Source organism: Neoarius graeffei, chromosome 14 (genome assembly GCF_027579695.1).
Source record: "Neoarius graeffei isolate fNeoGra1 chromosome 14, fNeoGra1.pri, whole genome shotgun sequence".
NCBI classification, from domain to species: Eukaryota; Metazoa; Chordata; class Actinopteri; order Siluriformes; family Ariidae; genus Neoarius; species Neoarius graeffei.
Genome location: NC_083582.1, coordinates 23,702,743 through 23,717,470, shown reverse-complemented (window position 1 = coordinate 23,717,470; position 14,728 = coordinate 23,702,743). Strand labels below are relative to the sequence as shown.

Genomic DNA, 14,728 nt, shown 5'->3' with positions numbered 1-14,728 from the left:
ACAGCCATGCGAGGAGCTTGAACCAATTAGCATAATTATGGAACTGCGTCACACCGAGATGGTGACGTGCTGAAAACATTGTGACTCTGCATCGACCTCGGAGAGTTTTGAGTTGCAGGTATATAATTTGTGTTTGACATTCGTGAATAGATCCTTGAAACAAAAGATTAATATATCTTTTCTCTGTTACTGCTTTTGTGTTATTGTTTCTTTTTCTGTAAGCTCAAAACATTAGGTAAACAAAAACTTAACAAAAAATGTAACAAAACTTGTATATAAAAAAGAAAGTGCAGCTCCACAAGTCACAGCAGTAACAATCACTATAATACAGCTTGTCGCTAGTAAATGGGATAAATTAAAGTGCCTGCCCTTATAGTTCTCAAAATATGGTTCAATCAGTTTTATTTAATCAATAACAAAGTAGCAATTATATTAATACAACTTTAATCATTTACATCAATATTTTTTATATTAATAGGAGATGCACTCAGAATTTCTTATAAAGCACTGTAAAATAGAGAGCATTAAATGTAATGTTAATCACTCAAGCATAGTGATGAGCCATCTGAAACCGAGGTAAGGCAGCCACACTGAAAGATTAGAGGCCACGCATAAACACAGTGCTCTAGGTGAGGATCCAACTCACAACCTCGGCACGGCTTTACACGTACTGCTGTATAAGTACCATGCGCTAACTTATTGCGTCACTGGAGCACACTGACAACTAAGGCCTTCACTAAGGTTGTGGACCGATTCCCAAAATTAGGTGGGAATACCAAACTTCATCCAGTTGCCTTCTTCTCCAAGAAAAACATGCTTGTGCCGCGTGGGTGGCCATGATGTGCAGAACAGAATGCTGCTGGCTGTCACGCTACTTTTGGAAGAATGGAGACTCCGGCTCAAGGGTGCCCTGCACTCCTTTGCCATGTTCACCAATAATAAGAACGTCAAATTTCTGAGAACCCCTGAATGACTCAACTCTCGCCAGGCAAGATGGGCTGTGTTCTTCACGAGGTTCCCGTTCTTTGTTTCCTTCGAACCAGGATCCAAGAATGGCGAGGCAGATGCTCTGTCCTGCGTGCATCCAACCATGCCACAAGAACCAAGCCAAAAGCTCATTTTCCCCAAATCACGCTTTGTGTGTGAGATAACTTGGGATCTGGATGAAGAAATAAACTGTGCCAACCGTCTTCATGCTCCTAGCCCATGCCCTTAAAGACGCACCCTTCATCTAGAGCCCAAATTTACCACCTGGGCCCACACATCACCTGCTACAGGTCACCCACGCACACATAAACTTACACCAAAATGAACACTCTTGGCCTCACATATTACCAGACTTCCAAAAGTTCACATCATCCCAGTGTGGGAGGCTACGCATGAGCACCTAGAGCAGGTGGTCCCAAGCTGTTAAGAGTTCACAGATCAACATAGAACACCCCGCAGTGCGGCCTTGTGATCGAGTCCGGACATCCACGTGGGACATCCACGTGATGCAGAATGCGTCCACACCAATTTATATTGGACCTTACATAATTCTTCAATGCATCACTGTCACATATCAGCATGAGCTACCCAAGGACTCCTGGCACTCTCTCCCTCCTTCCATGTGTCATGCCTCGATCCAGTAACCCACTGTCCCTTGGCAGATGGGCAACCCTCATACCCGCCATGAGAACCGTGGATGCTCAAGGGGCAATATGCCGATTGAATCAAAACAGTTCTCAACTCACACTGCAGAGACGGTAAGCTCCAGTACCTGCTTAACTCGAAGGACAACAGCCCCGAAAAACATTCCTGGATGCCAGGTCACGACACAAGCGACGTACTTGGGTTTGTCAGGATGGTGCACGAGGGGTTGGCTGGTTACATTGCGAATGAAAGCAGCTGCGGAGTTAGCAAAAACATGATGCAGAAGGATCCAATTTTTCCTTGTTGAAGGCAGATGAGAATTGGAACATGACAACAAGACTTGTGCTCTTGATACACCTACTGAAGTTTAAGGCAGCCACACTGAAAGATTAGAGGCCACACATAAACACAGTGCTCCCAGTGAGGATCAAACTCACAACCTCAGCATGGTTTCACACATACTGCTGTATAAGTACCATGCACTAACCTATTGCACCACACCTAAGGCCTTCACTAGGGCTGTGGACCAATTCCCAAAGTTAGGCAAGAATACCAACCTTCATCCAGTTGCCTTCTTCTCCAAGAAAGACATGCTTTTGCCATGTGGGTGGCCATGATGTGCAGGACAGATTGCCGCTGGCTGTCACACTACTTTTGAAAGAATGGAGACTCCGGCTCAAGGGTGCCCTGCACTCCTTTGCCATGTTCACCAATAATAAGAATGTCAAATTTCTGAGAACCCCTGAATGACTCAACTCTCGCCAGGCAAGATGGGCTGTGTTCTTCACGAGGTTCCTGTTCTCTGTTTCCTTTGAACCAGGCTCCAAGAATGGCGAGGCAGATGCTCTGTCCTACGTGCATCCAACAATGCCACAAGAACCAAGCCAAAAGCTATTTTCCCCAAATCACGCTTCATGTGTGTGATAACTTGGGATCTGGATCGAATCCGGACGTCCATGTTGGATATCCACATTGATCAGTGGTGCAGAATGCGTCCACACCAATTTATATTGGACCTTACATAATTCTTCAATGCATCATTGATGTCACATATCAGCTTGAGCTACCCAAGGACTCCTGGCACTCTCTCCCTCCTTCCACTTGTCATGCCTCGATCCAGTAACCCACTGTCCCTTGGCAGACAGGCAACCCTCATACTCGCCACGAGAACCGTGGGTGCTCAAGGGGCAACGTGCCTGTTGAATCAAACAATTTACATCATCCCAGTGTTTCCAGAACTCATTCCTTATATTCTGCATACCAGTCACTGGAGTTTGGGACTCAGTGGACGGACATTGCCGTGCAGTGAGTTGGAAAGGATTCCATTTGGTCACTTGTACAACTCGGGGATAATCCATGGTGGTTCAATTTACTGGCAAGCAGATCAATGTCAGGAATGCCAAAACAGCAGGTGAGGTTATTGAATACAATATAACTCAGTTTCCATTCAACATCAGGGTTCAACTGGCGTGATAGATTATCTGCTGTGCTATTTTGAATGCTAGCTATATGCGCTGCCAACAGCCAGTTCTCTCACGCAACCACCCATGACCAAATACCTTGGGTAAAAGTGTCACAAGCTTTAGCCTTCCAGCCCCTCACAGCATTGATGTAGGTGACTGTTGTTGTATTGTCCAAAGCAATACAGATGTGTTGATTACGAGTTTGATCGGGTTTGTTCAAGGGTGCTCTTCACTCCTTTTTCATATTCATTTTGAACAGTTCAGCATTAAAATTCAATTGAACCACCATTGTATTATGTTCATTGTCATTATTAAATGCAAACCACGTTTGTGTTGAAGTGAAGATTAAATATGTTATTGCTGTTATTTCATTTAAGCTTAATTTGGATCATTTTACTGTTGTAAGATGTTGAAGATCTCTTTTCCACAAAGGAATATGTAAACTTGAAGATACACGTAGTGCTGATGTAATCCTTTTGTTCTTATCGAACAAGTGTAAGCAATCATGTTGAACTTGCATGAATAATTAAACTGAACATGACTGAACAAAGAAAACTATCACTATCATTTTATATACACATAACTTAGGGCAATGTAATTGATATTATCCACTGAAATTGGCTCCATTGGAGGCCTACATAAATCAGTGGTGTAAGTCTCAATAGAAATTCTGTGTTAATTAACATTTTGTGATTTTGTTCATTAATTAACATTTTGTTTATGTGCATCAGATATCCATATTTCAATAAAGTAAATCCAGTGCATTTTTTTTCTGGAAGAACGCCAAGACCAGAAGCTTTCTTTTTTTCTCCTCCTGCGTAAAGACCATAAGCGGAGGCCATCCACATCAGATCTGCTTTAATATCAACAGATCTTCGATTAAGGTACATGAATCTTTTCATCGTGGCACACCTTCAGCTTGTTCAGTGTGCTGAGTGCAGGATGTTTAGTCATTCTTCCTCTGTCGCTAGTGACAGTTTTATTTGTGAAAAGTGCAGATTAGTTACCTCTCTGACGGAGAAGATTGCAGTGCATATCCAGGCTTTAGAAAAGGCCAGTGAGAATGAGAACAGTGTAGTTTCTGTAGGGGAAAGTCTGGATGCCCTAGGTGGAGTTAGTAATCCCCCAACTCCAGCATTAGAGCCCTTACAGCGGGGTGAATGGGTGACAACTCGGCGGCATAAGGGTAGAGCCAAAGCTATCGCTGAGGCTTGCGCACGGGAGCACCACTCCTCTCTGCTTCACATGTCGAACAGGTTTGCTCTCCTTAGTGATGCACCCACTGAGAAACCTGAAAGAGCTGTGGTTATAGGGGACTCTATCATACGGCACGCTGAAATTAGCTAGGCCTTTAGGGGCGCCAGCAGCTTTAGTCAGGTGCATACTGGGAGCCAGGGCACCAGACATAGCAGGTAATCTTAGGGTCCTAGGCAAGTACAGGTTCTCAAAGATAGTTATCCATGCAGGAGCTAATGATATATGCCTTCGTCAGTCTGAGGTTAGTAAGAGTAACTTTGTAGAGGTGTTTAAATTAGCGAAGGCGATGTCCGATGCTGTAGTATGCTCTAGCCCCATCCCAATGTGGCGTGGCAATATAGCTTACAGCAGGTTATGGTTGCTGAACTGCTGGTTGTCCAGGTGGTGCTCTGAAAACAGTGTGGGCTTTATAGATAATTGGGCTAATTTTGAGGGCACTGCTGGCCTGTTAGGGTGGGATGGTGGTGTAGTGGTTAGCACTGTTGCCTCACAGCAAGAAGGTCCGGGGTTCGAGCCCAGTGGCCGAAGAGGGTCTTTCTATGTGGAGTTTGCATGCTGTCCGTGTAGGTTTCCTCTGGGTGCTCCGGTTTCCCCCACAGTCCAAAGGAGTGCAGGTTAGGCTAATTGGTGGCTCTAAATTGACTGTAGGTGTGAATGGTTGTCTGTCAGCCCTGCAATGACCTGGTGACTTGTCCAGGGTGTACCCTGCCTCTTGCCCATAGTCAGTTGGGATAGACTCCAGCTTGCCTGTGACCCTGTAGGACAGGATAAGTGGCTACAGATAATGGATGGATGGATTAAGCCAAATTAATATAATGCTTAAATTATTAATATAATTAAGCTTATAATTAATATAATATAATGCATTAAATGAAGCTAGTCCTCCTGGATACAGTTATATACACCAGCCTTGTCTCACTGGCAGAGGAGGAGACGGCGCAGTTATTTATAATGATTATCTAGGTGTAACACACAAACCTGGTTATAAATTTAATACATTTGAAGTTCTTCATACTAATATAATGTATGTAGCCTCAAAAAATAAGTCTACCCAGTTAATTCTGTTACTTATTATTTACAGGCCCCCGGGGCCATATTCTGAGTTTCTTTCTGAATTTGCAAATTTTATCTCAGACCTGGTTATTTCCTTAGACAAAGCTTTAGTTTCGGAGATTTTAATATTCATTTCAATAACCCAGAAAACCCTTTGAAAACAGCATATATGTCCATTTTAGATTCAATAGGGGTTAATCAGAACGTCATAGGACCGACCCATAATTGTGGTCACACCCTCAATCTAATACTAACATTTGGGTTAAACATAGAAAATATTGTCATACTTCCACAGTCTGAAGTTATCTCAGGTCATTATCTCATCTCATTCAAAATATGTCTGAGTAATAATATATGCACCTCACCACACTACTGTATTAAACATACATTCACATCAACTACTGCACAGAGCTTTATAAATGATCTCCCAGAGTTATCAACTTTGACTGGATCACTGTCAGCCCCTGCAGAACTGGATCAGGCAACTGAATGCTTAGAGTCAACATTCCGCTATACTTTAGATAATGTAGCTCCTCTTAAAAGGAAAATCAGAGAAAAAAAAATAGCACCCTGGTATAATGATGACACTCGCACTTTAAAACAGACCATTCAAAAATTGGAACATAAATGGCATCAAACAAAATTGGTAGCATTCAAATTAGCTTGGAAGGAGAGCTTCCTTAAGCTCTTAGTGCTGCTAGATCAACATATCTCTCCTCCCTAATAGAAGATAACAAAAATAATCCTAGATTCCTATTTAATACTGTAGCAAAATTAACCAGGAATAAGTCCACTATAGACACATGCACACTTGTAGTAGGTAGTAGCAACAATTTCATTAATTTTTTTAATGACAAAATTGAGAATATCCAACAAAAATTTTAAGGTCAGACAATGTAAGTGACCCTGTAGTTGACAATATAACTGTATCAGATCAGCAATTATAATGTTTTACTCTCCTTAGAGAAATTGAATTACTTTCATTAATCTCGGCATCAAAAGCCTTAACTTGTGTACTAGATCCCTTACCTACACGTCTATTCAAACAAATAATACCTGAAGTAACTTCTAAAAATAATAAATTCTTCTCTTAGGATTGGCTATGTACCCAAATCCTTTAAACTAGCAGCTATCAAACCCCTGATTAAAAAACCTGACCTTGACCCCTGTCAGCTGTCCAATTGGACAGCTGACAGGGGTCAAGGTCAATATCAAACCAATATCAAACATATATAGGCCAATATCAAACCTCCCCTTTATCTCCAAGATCCTTGAAAAAGCTGTGGCACAGCAGTTATGCTCATATTTACATAGGAATAACATCCATGAAATGTATCAGTCAGGATTTAGACCTCATCATAGCACAGAGACAGCTTTGGTTAATGTAGTAAATGACCTACTGTTGGCTTCTGATCAGGGCTGTGTCTTGCTGCTTGCATTGCTTGACTTTAATGCAGCATTTGATACCACTGATCATTCCATTCTTCTGGATAGACTAGAAAATGTTGTGGGAGTTAAGGGAACTGACCTCTCCTGGCTCAAGTCTTACTTAACTGATCGCTATCAGTATGTTGATGTAAATGGTGATTTTTCTAGACATACTGAGGTAGAGTTTAGTGCTCCACAAGGTTCTGTTTTGGGTCCACTGCTTTTTTCTTTATATATGTTACCTCTGGGTGATATTATTCGTAAACATTGTATTAGTTTCCACTGTTATGCTGATGACACACAGTTGTATGTTTCTGCAACACCAGATGAGAGACACCAGCTTGTCTTTACACGGTAGGATATACCGCAGCCACCACACCTGGCAGGCATTAAGGCCTGCTCCTTCTGTGTGGTGGCTAGCATAGAAGTCGCTCCCCTCAGACATCTTCAACTAAAAGCAGAGCTGCACGACAAAGACCTGTAGACTTCACAGGGTTTTCAAGTGGGCACCCCACCTCACCGGTGTTTCGTCAACAAGCCCACGACACCTCAGTGGGGCTTGACAGCAGAACCAGCGTCCTGGAACTGCTCCCTCTGTCATTCAGGAACCTGCCATACAACTCTGTCCCCCCTCTTCTCTGCTAGCCTGGCTTAGCCACCGGTCACTTCTTTTTAGCCACAGCCACCTGGATGCCTGTTCCGCCTGCTTTGAGATGCTGTTCACCAAGTTCTTATGGGTTACACCCCTAACCCCAAGCTGTCCTAGTGCTCTCCAAAGGGACTGCCCTGGGAACCCCCTGCAACCCACCTCCACTGGTAGGTTCCAGGTTCTCCACCCCCTCTGCTGGCTCTCTACAAGGTGGGGCTGGTACTTCCCCAGCTTGCGTTCGTGTGCCTCCTCAATCCTCTCCTCCCAGGGTACCGTTAGCTCTATCAAGGCCACCTGTTTTGTTGCATGGGACCAGAGCACGATATCTGGTCGGAGGCTGGTGACAGCAATCTCTTCAGGAAACCTGAGTTGCCTACCCAGGTCAACTCTCATTTCCCAGTCCTCTGCCGTGCCAAGAATACCTGCACACCTGTCCTCCCTGCCTGCCTTCTCCCTAGGCCTGAGAAAGCTGATGAAGCAGGGCCCTTTGTTGTGGGCCTTGATTCTTTTCCGCTTCCTCGCCTTCTCCAGGCCATCGGCCAGTTGCGCCAGCATTTTATTATGGCACCACCTAAACCTTCCCTCGGTCAGGCTTGCTTTGCAGGATGACAAGATGTGCTCCAGGTTTGCTGGTCTCTTACACTGTGCGCAGAAGGGATCCTCTGTCAGCCTCCACCTTTGCAGGTTAGTTGGTGTTGGCAGCACATCCAGATGAGAGACACCAGCTTAATAGACTTGAGGAATGTGTAAAGGACATTAGACACTGGATGCTTATTAACTTCCTTCTGCTTAACTCTGACAAGACTGAAGTACTTGTACTAGGACCACATGCAGCTAGAAGTAAGCTTTCTGATTACATCATAACTCTGGATGGCCTTTCTGTTTCTTCACGTGCAGCAGTAAAAGACCTTGGGGTGATTATTGACCCCAGTCTTTCATTCGAAACTCACATCAATAACATTACCCGGCATACCTGTCAACCCTCCCGTTTTTCCCGGGAAATCCCTTATTTTGACTTATTTCCCGCTGTCTTCCCGTTTTTTTATTTTCCCGAAAATATCCCGTATTTTCACATTATATAAAAGTCCCGTATTTTCACAATATAAAAAAGTCGGTAGGTCCAGAATTCATGACCCGCCTCTGACAGGAGTTTACAGCAGGAAGTTGGGCCATGAATTCACGTCCCCCGGAGGCGAGGCTGAACAAGTGATTAGGTCCAGTGTTGCCAGATTGGGCAGTTTCCCTCCCAAGTTGGGCGGTTTCAAGTGCATTTTGGCGGGTTTTGAACATATTTTGGGCTGGAAAACGTCAGCAGCATCTAGCAACACTGATTAGGTCTAAGGTGAAGATGGCGATGTTAATAGCTAAGAAAAACATTAGCCTCTCTTTCTTTGATGATTTCAACAAGTGCGTGGCTGGAATGTTCCCAGACTCTTCCATCGCAAAGAAATTTTCCATGGGGAAAACGAAAGCCTCCCAAATAATCAAAGGTAAGCTACACATGTTTACATTAAGTATGTCCTGGCTAAGACCTCATAAATAGCCTAGTGTAAACTAATTGGTGTATTAACTGTTTTATCCACTCATTGTCTGTTTTATTTTCTATCTGAAACTTACCCATTTTAAATGTTGGGTTCACCCAGAAAGAGACCCTGGATTCCTTCGTGAATGCCTTCCCTTCGGGCCCGAAGGAGACAAGGAGACAAGGAGACGAATCGCTCAGAAACAGACAGGAGAACACGTGTGGGTTGTTCACATGCCAGTTTATTCGCTCGCTTCGTCTGAATGAAAACATTTGTGGGAATGTCTTATAGTGTTGCTGTGTTTATGTTTTGTCTTCGTGTGTGTGTGTGTGTCTATGTGTGTGTGTCTATGTAGAAGTGTGTAATGATCTTGAATCAATCATAATAATATAATAACATATTTTTGCTGACAATAAGGTACAGATAGATGTTATGTCTGATTCTTCGTGGAATAGTTTGGAATGTATAAACATAGATAATGTTTAATGTTTGCCTACGAAGAAGGTCAAAAAACACTAGTTTGCACAGAAAGGATCGTACTAATTCTTAATGATTAACATGAATAATTTCTTAACACATGAATGTGTGGTCAGTCAGTAAATTACATCTTGATTATCTTGATTCCATCAACATAAGTAATTAACAAATAACAATCAGCTCTTAATAATGAATGTTATAAGAGAATAAACATAAAAAAAAAGAACAACTTAACAATTAACACAAGTACAATGAGAATATGTCTGAAAGAGAGAGAACAATTAAACCACTAACAGGATTAAACTTATAACTAAATTAGGTTAATGCTCTTAAACTAAAAATCCTTAGAATCATGAGATCTTAATTATAATTATAATATCATTATGAAACTAATCTAGAACTATGAAACTAACATTAATCACGGAATGTATTCATTAATTACGGGATCTATAAAACTAATATTAATCATTACCATAGTATATTTCAATATATTTCAGTGTATTTCATAGCCTTTATGAAGCCATGACCTAAGATTCAACTGAATGAATAAGCATAATCATGAACTTTAATTCTACTATTTCTGAGTGTGGTATGAGTCGATCTGACACTAAAACAGACCTTCAGACACGTCTCTGTTCAAAAATACACATTCATAAACAAAATGTTCCCAAACAATGTCCAGCCGGACCTAAGGTCATTTCAAACTAAATCTTAACACAGAATAAGCTTAAGAATCACTATTTCACTAAACTTACATATACACCTACATATATCCTGATTTAACCTACTGATTCTGATTCATATTCTGATCATAATCTACATATAATAAATTTTGACCCAACATTTAATATTTTATATTACTCTTTATCTATCTATCTATCTATCTATCTATCTATCTATCTATCTATCTATCTATCTATCTATCTATCTAGTGTTCCGAGGCCATGACTATGGTAAAACCATAATAAATTGCAATGGAATTGAATTTATTGACTGGTTATATAATCACCTTTCTTATTTTAACATAAGATACATATTTTAGCCCTTAATTTGGGAAATAACTGGTACCACTGAAAGCAAATAAAAATAAATGTATAGTTTATTCACAAATGCACTCTATAAACCATAAGCATATTGAGTTTGGGTCTTGGCTATCACCAACATGCACCAGAGTACAGGAAATCACAAATACTAGATAGAAAATTTCCCCCATTCAACTACACACCCACTTTTGGTGAAGGGTATGACTTTCCGAAATTTTCCCTTATTTTGAGTTAAAAATCTGGGAAATATCCCTTTTTTTCAAACCTCAAAGTTGACAGGTATGTTACCCGGATAGCTTTCTTTCATCTCAGAAATATTGCTAAGATAAGAAATTTAATGTCACTACACGACGCAGAAAAACTAGTTCATGCTTTTGTTACCTCCAGGTTGGATTATTGTAATGCCTTACTGTCTGGATGTTCCAATAAGTGCATAAACAAGCTCTAGTTAGTTCAAAATGCAGCAGCAAGAGTCCTTACTAGAACTAGAAAATATGACCATATCACTCCTGTCTTATCCACACTGCATTGGTTCCCAATCAAATTTCATATTGATTATAAAATACTACTATTGACCTTTAAAGCACTGAATGGTCTCGCACCACAGTACCTGAGCGAACTTCTGGTCCTTTATGACCCGCCACGCCTACTTAGATCAAAACCTGAAGGCTATCTGCTGGTACTTTGTATAGTGAAAGCTACATCAGGGGGCAGAGCCTTTTCTTACAAAGCCCCACAGTTATGGAACAGCCTTCCAAGTAGTGTTTGGGAATCAGACACAGTCTCAGCATTTAAGTCTAGGCTGAAAACATATCTCTTTAGTCAAGCCTTTTGTTAATGTTGTTTATGAGGTAAAGGAGTAGATCTGGAGGGTCCTCAGACATAGTGTTTTGGTAAACTGGGATGTATGGATGCTGTCAGTCCCCCACTCGCTTGCTCACTTGAGTTTGTTGACGGTGTAGTGGCTGGCTGCTTTATGTTCCGGGGCTCCCTCATGTCTGTGTTACCTTCTGGCTCTCCCCTTTTAGTAATGCTGTCATAGTTAGTTTTGCTGGAGTCCCTGCTTGTACTCAGCACAAAATGTATACTGTTCCTACTTATTCAGGTGACATTGGGCATACCTAACAACCTGCGTTTTCTCTCCTGCCCAATCTGTCCCTCTGAGTTACAGTACATGTCAATCCTGAGATCGAGATGCTGACCTCTTCTGCTCCTCGGACCTGCCTGATCTATCCTGGTGCCCTGTGTCTGGTTGGAGTCTCATCACATCACTCCTGTGGAGGACGGCTCCATATGGACAGTTGAAAGTCACACTTGGAAGATGCTCTGGACACTTACAGTCATACATTTATGTCTGAGGACTACAGTTGACTTGCTAACTTTAGGACTGCAGTTGTCACGAACAGTTTTGCACTCAAGTTTCCATCAATGAAGAGTTATAACATCAGCGAAACTGACTTCATGTTAAAACTGTTAATGTTATAGTCATGTTGTCTGTTGTTGCCCAAATGAGGATGGGTTCCCTTTTGAGTCTGGTTCCTCTCGAGGGTTCTTCCCCATGTCATCTGAGGGAGTTTTTCCTTGCCACTATTGCTTGCTCATTGGGGATAAATTAGGGATAAAATTAGCTCATGTTTTAAGTCATTCAAATTCTGTAAAGCTGCTTTGCATCAGTGCCTATTGTTAAAAATGCTATACAAATAAACTTGACTTGACTTTTCCTGCTCAGAGATAAGGACAGTTCTTTTCATCGGTTGTATTTCATCAGTTAACAAGTTATTTATGATAAAATGTTAAAACCAACAAACAAACGTATTACCAGTCGTCTTACACTTAATTGAAAAGCTTTGCTACATGGCTGTACGTGCAATGTTTTGAAAATTGTTGTATTTGTGAGACATTTGTGGTCGCAACAATCAGCTTCACCTTCAGTGTTGCCTGCTTTGATGTCCTTTTACTCCCATTTGTCCTCACAGAGCTTTGGAAACTGGAACCACCTGACTTCCTGTGATTTGTGATAATGAGATCAACAAGGATTGATGACATCATTAGCCACCAGGATCAAGTGGTGAAAAAAAAAAACCCTAGGCATGCATTGAGGACAAGTGGAGTGAGGAAAAAGAGCTTAGTCCACTTAGGTGTAGACAAGTGGTGATGATATCCTAGGAGACATTGAAAGATTTCTTAGACTGCTGAGAGTCCCACCATTCAACAGGTAAGAGAAAATGCTAAAGTGATCTGACTGAATGAATGGATGCAAACATGAGGATGAAAAGGCTGAGAAGTACTTTGATTAGAATATGACAGGAAATGATAACTGTTTGCTATCAGTGATCAGTAATGTTGGGAGTGTGGTGGTCAAAATGAATGTATTGTTAGACATCTCATGCTACTGTAATTTAATCTTTTTTTGAGGAAAAAAATAATAGTAAATTTATGTTTTAATATTCAACTCACTTGTAAACTGATCATGGAGTTTGGTTGCAAAGAATATTTCCATTTTTTTTATTATCCATTATATGTTTATGTCTATATATTTTTTAACCAAATCTATTCATTATTATTTGTATTGTCTTGTTCCAGTTGGCAAAAATTTTGCAACCAATCAGTAAAGTTGATCTTATCTCATATTCAGTCTATACTAACTTCTTTTAACAGCTGAGATGGCTCGGGATATGTCTGATAAGGACATCATGAAAATGGAGCTGGAACAGCTTCAGAAAGAAGTTAACACCCCCCGGACTGCAGTGAGTTAACTCAGTGTTCACACAGGCATCTAACTAGGACAGGGGTGAAAAATATATGGCTGTCATGCAGACAGAATCATCACGTGGACCCTTAAAGAGCTAGTCTCAGGTCATTAAACTCAGTTACTGAAAAAATATGTTAGCGATTCATGTGTGAGTCTTCATTAGAAATGTAAAAAGTTTTATGCTGTAACTATGTGTCTTTCCAAAACAACAAATTTTAGGGCAACAATTTTGCAAAATATATTGTGTTTTCTTTTTGTTTTATGATACACAATCAGAATTAAATAAAATCCATCATTTGGAATTGGAGCCATGTTCATCTGGTTTTGTAAGTGATATCAATCCATATTCAGAATGGACCTTTCAGATAAATGCTAATAAATGTTTTGGTAAAAACTTGTTGATGTGTTATTGGTCACAAAACGGATTACTTTTGATCCTAATCAACAAGACACCTCCGATATAGTTCTTGTAAGGAAGTACTTCCTGTCTTATCATCACATGCAAAAATTAAGTATTCAGTCATCCGTTAACTCTAACGGATAACTGAGTACAAGTGAGGTTCAAGCTCCTTTAATTCACTTCTTCATTCCAGGTGTCTACAACTGCCCCTGAGCTTGTCTCCTTCATTGAGGCCCAGTCTGCAGAAGACCCCTTAATCAAGGGAGTTCCTGAAGACAAGAACCCCTTTAAGGAGAAAGGAGGTTGTGTTATTACATAGCGATGTCTTCATAATAATGACAGAAGGCTTTTTGAAGGACTTGTGACAGGTTTTCCCATCTTCTACATTCAATAACTAAAAAAGGGCAATAACTAAAAGAGGAAAAAATTTTTTTTCTCACCTCATTTTCATTGTTGTTTAAAATAAAGAATAGAAGCAAAACACACTCCTTCACTTCCCACTAATCTTCACGGATCTTTTTCTTTCAGGTTTGTTCAAAAATATCAAAATTTGTATGGTATTTTAGTGTGGAAAAGTGATAGTGTATGTAGTGGACATTAGTAAAATTTCAAATATTAAATGTATATCCAGATCTCTGTAAAGCTGCTTTGATGATGTCCATTGTTAAAAGCACTATATAAATAAAATTGAATTGATCTGAATGTCTTTTTGCATTCTTTGTAATATACGTTGTAACATAAACTTATACATGCATCTATTTATTTGTAAAATATAGTTATAACTGGGGTGGCACGGTGGTGTAGTGGTTAGCACTGTTGCCTCACAGCAAGAAGGCCGATGAGGGCCTTTCTGTGTGGAGTTTGCATGTTCTCCCCATGTCTGCATGGGTTTCCTCCAGGTGCTCCAGTTTTCCCCCACAGTCCAAAGACATGCAGGTTAGGCTAATTGGTGGCTCTAAATTGACCGTAGGTGTGAATGGTTGTTTGTCTCTATATGTTGGCCCTGCGATAACCTGGTGACTTATCCAGGGTGTACCCTGCCTCTCACCCA

The 14,728-nt window shown here is 40.9% G+C and overlaps 1 protein-coding gene across 1 annotated transcript; it reads left to right on the top strand.

Moving 5' to 3' along the window:
• Nucleotides 1-13,188: 13,188 nt before the first annotated feature.
• On the top strand, nucleotides 13,189-13,996 carry gngt2b (guanine nucleotide binding protein (G protein), gamma transducing activity polypeptide 2b). Its single transcript, XM_060938775.1, has 2 exons — nucleotides 13,189-13,272; nucleotides 13,871-13,996. The coding sequence occupies exons 1-2, from the start codon at nucleotides 13,189-13,191 to the stop codon at nucleotides 13,994-13,996; spliced, it is 210 nt and encodes a 69-aa protein (XP_060794758.1).
• Nucleotides 13,997-14,728: the final 732 nt, after the last annotated feature.